Source organism: Cyprinus carpio, chromosome B1 (assembly GCF_018340385.1).
Source record: "Cyprinus carpio isolate SPL01 chromosome B1, ASM1834038v1, whole genome shotgun sequence".
NCBI lineage: Eukaryota > Metazoa > Chordata > Actinopteri > Cypriniformes > Cyprinidae > Cyprinus > Cyprinus carpio.
Window position 1 is genome coordinate 30,143,705 of NC_056597.1, and position 8,509 is coordinate 30,152,213.

The 8,509-nt window shown below is 35.3% G+C and overlaps 1 protein-coding gene and 2 non-coding genes across 3 annotated transcripts; 1 reads left to right on the top strand and 2 right to left on the bottom strand.

Moving 5' to 3' along the window:
* Positions 1-94: 94 nt before the first annotated feature.
* Positions 95-6,987, bottom strand: LOC109097744 (dnaJ homolog subfamily A member 1-like). The gene is made up of 8 exons (XM_042717193.1): positions 6,837-6,987; positions 6,435-6,612; positions 6,042-6,146; positions 5,165-5,392; positions 4,956-5,070; positions 2,903-3,018; positions 2,393-2,494; positions 95-1,474 (listed from the first exon to the last, which is right to left on the bottom strand). Exons 1-8 carry the CDS (start codon positions 6,966-6,968, stop codon positions 1,251-1,253), a joined length of 1,200 nt encoding a protein of 399 aa, XP_042573127.1. The 5' UTR covers positions 6,969-6,987; the 3' UTR covers positions 95-1,250.
* An 838-nt stretch (positions 6,988-7,825) lies between these two features.
* trnak-uuu lies at positions 7,826-7,898 on the bottom strand. The gene has a single exon. It is a non-coding gene; the product is annotated as a tRNA-Lys (tRNA).
* Positions 7,899-8,161: 263 nt separating this feature from the next.
* Positions 8,162-8,234, top strand: trnat-ugu. Its single transcript has one exon. It is a non-coding gene; the product is annotated as a tRNA-Thr (tRNA).
* Positions 8,235-8,509: the final 275 nt, after the last annotated feature.

Consider the following 8,509-nt stretch of genomic DNA (forward strand, 5'->3'; position numbering starts at 1 on the left):
CAAGATCTACAACCCGATTTTATTTAATTTTTTGGCATAATTAGTCAAATATTCAATCCCCAAGACCCCAAAAATACAAAACTGACTAAACAAATAACTTTGTGACATTTATTTTATAAATAGAACTACAAATGGCAGTTATTGGTCATAATTCAAATTCCACATTTTTAAATTAATCTTCAGTCAACACAGATTATCAAATACAAGACTATCTGCTAGCAAAAATGAAAATAATAATAACAACTGGGTTAAAGATGCATTTGCAAGATCCAAAAAGTCAAGTCAAGTCAAGTCTGCTTTATTGTCAATTCTTCCACATGTACAGTACATACATACAGAGAATCGAGTGTATGTACTGAAAAAGTGTCTTCCAAATATAGGCGGAGTTAACATTTTAATTAATTGCAAAAAAAGTTTCAGTATTCTTTCAAGACACTCTTAAGATTTTTTTTTTTTTTTTTTGTTAAACAAATTCCTTCTAGAAAGGATTTAATATCTTCATCGATCCTTAAATAGCAAACAAAAACAATAGGATTTAATTTTGATAAAATCTTGGCTATTATTTCTTAGTAACATGAAAACAGTAACATGAAAAGTTACCAGGAACTAGACTCTAAATAATATCAGCCAATGAGATGGATTTTAAGAGATGGATCACAATCTGCCATCATTTAGAACATTTTTAGAACAAGTTTTTCTTTGTTGAAATGTATTTCCATAACTTCGTTATTAACCCTCTTATTAGTTCAAAATGTTCTAGAAAAAACATTTAGCGATAAACTAGCACATACCAAATTTCCAACAACATCAAGATCAAATGTAACCCACAGTCTTACATGTAACCCACAGTTAATTGGCAATAAAAAAAATAACACCACAAAGATTGTAATGTTTTCTCAAACTGATGAAGAAAAATCCTTTTTCCAAGTAAATACATTTTCATGATGAAATTTTCTGGGATTATGGCACAACCAGTTTGACCTGAATATCCCTTCCATTTCCACTGTAACTGCTACACAAATTGCCATAGACTCTCCCTTCAGTTGAACCTCTATGGCACCAGTCTCACAACTCAAAATTTTGGATGAGAAGTTACTTCCAAACAATGACACAAGCGGTCGGCACTAAGAGGTCTTATTCTAGGCACAGAACTATTTGAGAGGTAAATAACTTTTTCCCTCTTGGTCCTTTTTCCTTGTGTTCCAGCAGAGGTGGCATTTGTGGAAGGGAGGGTAAGGGAACAGGAATCTCTACGAGGTTTGGCACTGCACACCTCCAGAAGGGTAAAAGTCTTCCTCCTCTATATAGTGGTAATGGTGGCGTTCATGGGTCAGATCACAGTCTTCAAGGTCAGCGTATATATAGAGGTCATCATCCATGCTGTCAGGCTCAATATTTGCCAGTTTTTCAGGTAAGTACCTTTCTAACTCCTTGATTTTGTTTAATGGAAGGAAGTTCTCTTCAGGGAAGACAACTAAGAAGAAAATTAGCACAATTAGTTTATGTAATTTATTACTGTAAGTGCGTAGAAAAGGAAAATGTAGCTCAAGTATTTATGTATTTGCTCTGAAATGTATATAATGTTTTCCATTAAAAATGTCTATAAAGTTTTTATTAAGTTTTCATTTTTGTTTATTTAGCTTTAGTTACTTCAGTTATTCACCTTAAAGGGATGGTTCACCCAAAAATGAAAATTCTGTCATTTACTCACCCTCATGTCGGTCCAAACCTGTATGAGTTGCTTTTGAAGATTGCTGTTGATTAAACAGATTTTTTTTCCCCCTATTATGGAAGTCAATGGCAACCACCAACTGTTTTATTAACAGCAATCTTCATAATATCTTCTTTTATGTTCAACATAAAAAAGCAACTCATACAGGTTTGGAACGACATGAGGTGAGTAAATGATGACAGAAATGTCATTTTTGGGTGAACTATCCCTTTAAACTAAAAGAAAACGAAAATGTTGAAAATTGCAGCTGAAATGTGTTTTTTTTTTTTTTTTTTTTATACGTGAGAATCAATAAATTATGAATGATTTACTGGCATTGTGAATATGTAATCCATAAAAAGGAACTGTCATCTGATTATGAGCATTATAAAGTGTGACATACCCTAATTCCAAGTACTTTTTGAAATCTCATTATGTAATCCAGATCCTACCCAGCTCTCTCTCTCTTTCTCTGTGTTTGTGTATGTGCGTGCACACACACACACACACACACACACACACACACACACACACACACACACACTCATGCTCATGAATATGCGTTTTACACTTAATTTACACTCCTATTACTGTTTCAAAATAGTTTGACAATCAGCAGGAAATGTTCATGGGTCAGTGACATCGCTGCATAGAAAAGGTCTATTCAATTATTAGTACTAACACTGAAAAGGATGATGAGTTTTCCTTTCTCAAATGGCCGACGGCGCATAGGCATTCCCTCATTCTGAACACATTTCTTATCTCCAGGTCTGATCAACTCCCCTATTAATGGAAACAAAGACAGACAATACATTTACTTTACACATCTACAGTTTATATAAGAGTAATGTCAGTTCTGCCATTATTAAGATTAATTTAACAACTAGCCAAGCTTATAATTTGTAGTTTTTACTCTCTAAATGGATCAGGAGTAAATTGAGAAAGATATCAGAACCAGTTAAACCAAAAGCACAGCCTACAAGAAGTGATATTCCACACATGCCTGGATGTTACATAATATCACTCCTGCCATTTTCCCTTAGCCAGGTCATCATTAAGAGTGGATATGCTTCCAGGTTCAAGACAGAAACTTCCATCAGGCTGTACACAATGACTTGCTTATCCAACTGATGGTGCTGATGTTATAGAAACCTGCATGCAGTGCTCGATTATGTATGTAGGATGGTTCACCTGGGTGGGATGTGATGAGTAGAGTTCTGTTGTCCATTGTATTAATAGGTTTCTGAAAACCACATAATGACTCTACCAACTGTAGCTCCATGTTCATGATGAGATCCTCTCCTTGTCTGAGAGGAGAAATGGTATGGTAACCATTATGGTCCTTACACAATTTCCATATATTCTATATATTCAATATATCCTAATTGCCTTGAGGAAGTGTGACTCTAACCCTGAAATAAATTAATCTGTGCTGCCATCTCCAGGATATTATCTTTAATGACATACCTCTGAAAATAACAGCCCTGGATCTTGAAAAACAAAGCCTATTATGACTTAATATGATGATCGTGACTTAAAAAAAATCCATCACAATCTTTTTTTTTTCTTTCTTTTCATATTATGCACTTAAGATAACAAAATGAAAGCGGTCAAATGCGAAGTTAACAAATAAGTATAATTTAATTTATAATCTGTAAAGTAGTTGAAAACTTAATTTAAAACACTCAATTTAATGTTGGTACATAAAAGTTATGTACATAATAAAGAGCTTTATATAAACACAGGTTTTTAAATAAATTATGTTGTTTTTCCCGCATTTCATAAAACTTCTGTCGCTCCTTAGTAAAACACTCACAGACATGAACTTTCTGTCACTGGCCATGATTCTAACCTTGAAATCAGAATTGCACATAAAAAAAATATCTTCAGAATCAATTATACCTTTGTAAATCAGATGATAAAATTGTTATAACCTGGCTCAGAAAAATAGTGGATTCTGTTGGTTGACACTTAATAATTCACCTTACAAATGATTTTTGATAGCAAAAATGCTACGAAATGCAGAAAATATGATGTGCTAGGCACTATTTTTAGAATCAGCACCCCAAAATTAGTAAAAAAACAAAAAAAAAACAAAGAAGCAAGCACTGAATTTCATTTAGCAAATATGATGCAGGACAATGTAATCAGCACTAACTTCAAACTTCAGTGTTTACTAGTAGGGCTGTGCGATATGGACAAAAAAAACCTATCACGATTTTTTGATCAATTTTGCGATTTTGATTTTAATCACGATTTTGACACACACAGACATGCTTTACAGTCATAAATGCATTCAGTATAAATTTGAAACATATTTCCAAAAGAAAACCAATGAGAGCTTTATCAAAAAGTTGTAACATGCCTCTAGAACAGACATAAGTCAAAATAATCACTAAGTAAAGATGTCAAACAAAATGTCTAGACATGGCAAAAAAATACAAAAATAAAATAAAATAAAACCCATGTCCAGGGCTTTTTTTGTTTTGTTTTGTTTTCCCTGCATTGGTCATAGAGCTCATTGTAGCGGTGCCTCAGGTGCTGAAATATATTTATTGCCCAAGGTTCACACGTACTCCGTCTGCAGTGCGTATACAGTATGTGTATGCGGTGCAGAAGCAGCAGCGAGAGCGCGTTATTGTAAAGCGAAAGCATATTAAAATAATGCGCGAGCGCGAATCTCTCCGCTCGCACTCAGATTTCCTTTGTTTTGTCAAAACCAGACACGCGTGCTCAGATAAACACTGCTCTCATCCGGAGAGAGTGCGCGCAATTAAAACATATCTCCTCTCACTCACTCACTCACAACTCTCTCTATGCTCATGCGCTAGATATTCATTCTTTTCGCAACTTTCGATTACTAACCTTTTCTGTTCACATCTTTTACCGCGTGCATTGTGAACGTTCTGATCCATTAACATGGGCTCAGAAAAAATAAGCATCACAGACAGAGTGTGTGAACCTGGAGCATATGCCCAGTCTGTTATGTTCTCTCACTCCACTTAGGTGCGCTGCATTCTGATTGGATCGGATAGCATACTGCGGGAGGTCGGGACCACGGAAAATCGTGCTATACAGCAATTTAGAAATCGCGCACACTCAAATCGCGATTTTATTACGATTTCGATTAATCGCACAGCCCTATTTACTAGCATTACTTAACAGAGACTTAGATATTATTATCTAGTCATTTTAATTTAGCTCAACTTCTTACTGATCTACAGAGTCTACAGAGTGGTTTTACCTGGTGAAAACCGGGTGTGCTTTCTGATCTAAGACAATGATGATGTCTCCAGGTTCAAGGCCAGTCTCCTGGTCACCCTCCCCATGGAACACTATTTTCTGTCCATCTTTCATACCTGCAATAACACATAATCAAGCATAAACAAAAGTAACAAGCTGCAGAGAACAGATGTTTTGGACTGAACCATGCATTTCCTGTCACTTTCTAACCTCTATCAATGTGCACCTCAAGAATCTTCTTCTGCCGTAGTATCTTGCGACCAGCGCATGTTTTGCAGCGGTCGCGGTGACCCAGTCTCTGACCTTGCCCCTGACAGCCGGCACAGACTGTTGATATCTGCTGCACCATGCCAGGTGCTAAGTGATGTAGTCTGACCTGGACACCCACCCCATGACACAAAGGACACACTTCTATCACTCCTTTACGGCCCCCACGACCTGAAGTGTAAAAAAAACGAACAAAAAATCTATTCAGCAAAAAAAATCCCACTTTTAAAATCCTACCAGAAAAATCAAAACAGTATATTAGTAATACAATGTTAATTAATACATTACCATTTAAAAATTTGGGATCTTCTTTAGAGAAAAAAATTATACTTTTATTCAGCAGGGATGCATTAAATTTACCAAAAGTGGTAGTAATTATTTTTTTATTAAACAAAGAATCTCTCTCTCTCTCTCTCTCTCTCTATATTTATATATATATATATTTTTTTTTACAAAATATTAAGCACCACAACTGTTTTGAACTTTGAAAATAATAAGATGACTGTGATTCTGAAAACTGAAGTAACAGCTGCTAAAAAAATCAGCTTTGCCATCACAAGAATAAGTAAAATTTTAAAATATATTGAAATAGGAAAGAGTTATTTTAAAGTGTAATAATATTTCACAATATTACTGTTTTAAGGCAAATAAATGAAGCCTAGGTGAGCGTAAGAGACTTCTTTCACAGAAAACACAACAACAACAACAAAAAATCTTACCAATCCCAAATTCTTGAATGGTACTGTAAAATATATAGTAATATAATAAATCTCAGAAAAGGACCCCTTTTACAAATATATACATTTCAGGCAATTATTACCTTCACACTTCTCACAGATTACATTCTTCTGGACAGCAAGTTTCCTGGTGGCTCCGTTATAAAGCTCCTCCAAAGATACAGTCAACTGATGCACCACGTTCTTTCCTGTGTAGAGCAACCACAAGATTTCACTGTAAGATTTATAATCATTTATGAATTATTCAAAGTGGAACGCATGTTTTTAGAACCTTTGATCTCTTCGAAAAGTGTAAACAAATGTTGAAAATGGGAATATCTGGAAATAACCAAACAAAAACATTCTATTTTAGGTTACTAAACATGTTAACTGATAAAGGTCTGATTCCTTTGAAAAACAAGCTGTTCTTTGGAACATCCACAAATCTTCTTTTGCACAAGCTGTGCAGTCTGTAGCTGAGAAAGAAATGTACTTACCCCTCCTCTCCCTGTGCACGTGTCCTCCTCCAAAGAACATGTCAAAAATGTCCATGGGGGAGCCAAAACTTGGCCCTCCATTTCCTCCCTCCTTAATCGCCTTCTCGCCCCCTCTGTCATACACTTCTCTCTTCTTGGCATCTGACAAAACCTCGTATGCTTGGGAGATCTGTTTGAACTGGAAATACAGAATAGTGTAGGGGACATAAAATCTAAACTCAAGGTCCACACTTTGAGACCACCCAGATGATCTCTAAACTAATATATATATATATATATATATATATATATATATATATATATATATATACAAATGACAAAATCATCAAATATGAGGGAAATATTAGGAAATTTATACTTAATACTAGACATTGATAATGCATAAAATTGTGACAGTCTTACCCTTTCCCCCTCTGTTGGATTTTTATCTGGGTGATATTTCAATGCCAGTTTACGATAAGCCTTCTTCAGCTCTTCAGGGCTGGCGTTAGGCTTTACACCCAGCATATCATAAAAAACAGTCTCTTTCACCATAGTTGCCACCACATCAATCTAATCAAAACAAAAAAAACAAAAAAAAAAAATCAAAAAAAAAAAAAAAAACCCTTGACAGTTGGATAATTATTTCATTAGTATTAACCGTGTTAGAATTACTCTAAAGCTTGCCCTTATTTACAGTCTCATGATATAATAGCACTGGTTAGTAGAAATCAATTACAATTACATTAAACTCACCATAAAATTCACACAGATTCAGTTTGACCAACCATTTTAAAAACAACTGATTTAGTCCTTATTAACAATTTTTGTGTTAATGGATTTCAAAATCGCGAAATTAAATATCAAGCTATACATACGGTGTCTGTTACTAAAAGGCAGCTCAAAAACAAGCCAAAAAAGAAACAACACAAAGACAACAATCACGTGATCCATGCCATAGGATTTTATTTTAATAAATCGTCAAGTACCGTGAAATATGCTGAAATCCCTTCTCGTCTTATGACTCCGTGTACCAAGCAAGAGACTTCCAGAATCTTCCAGCAGCGCTTCGCATCTTCTTCTTGTGGAGCGTTATTGAACTTTGATTGCAGTGCGACCTATTTCTGCCACCTACTGTACGTAGTGACGTACGACAGGCGATGACGAGCAGCTGTTTAATTAACGTGTTTCCGTCGACAGCAGCTAAACGTATCAGCATTTCAATAACTCTCCCTGGGCGACCATTCTCTTTCATCTGTATTATTCATATAAATCATTAAGTTTCATAATCCCTATTGATATACAAAGTTAAAATTCAGTTTTATATAGTGTTTCTTGAATTTGTTAGTTATCTCTTCACATTAATTAATGAAACGCAGGTACCACTTTCAAATCTTCACAAAAGGATCATTCGCCCGAACAGGGACTTGAACCCTGGACCCTCAGATTAAAAGTCTGATGCTCTACCGACTGAGCTATCCGGGCTTCGTCTCTGTGTTGTGTTATAGCGACATCTATTTCCGAACTATTTAGTTGCACCAAACTTGCTAGGTGTTTACAAATCTGAAATACCAGCATTCTTTTATGTATTTGAACCGTGCCAATATGGAACGTTCCTAACGAGGGCGCGAAACATCGAAGGTTCCATGTGCGAATGACTGGTTTTCAAAAGACTGTTTTGTAATGTGATAATGTGTTTATATTTTAGAGTATAAATTCCAAGTCTCTTCACTCCTGTGTTTTCAGCAGGCTCCATAGCTCAGGGGTTAGAGCACTGGTCTTGTAAACCAGGGGTCGCGAGTTCAAATCTCGCTGGGGCCTCAAATACGTTTTGAAAAACCGACTTTACTGAGAGAGTTTTTAAATAAAAACGGCATTCATGACAGTTACGAATTAAATTTACACTAATTTCATGTTAATCAATTTGGTATTGTAATTTGTATTAAGGATATCCTACCGCCAATGCTTCTGGAATCTTTCATTTCAGAAAAGGTCTGTATCCTACATCACTGCACTGTGTTATTTATTTGTAAATTATATTTTTAGGAGTTCAACAGGATCCTTTGTCGACTATTTTCAGTAGCGAAAATTCCTGG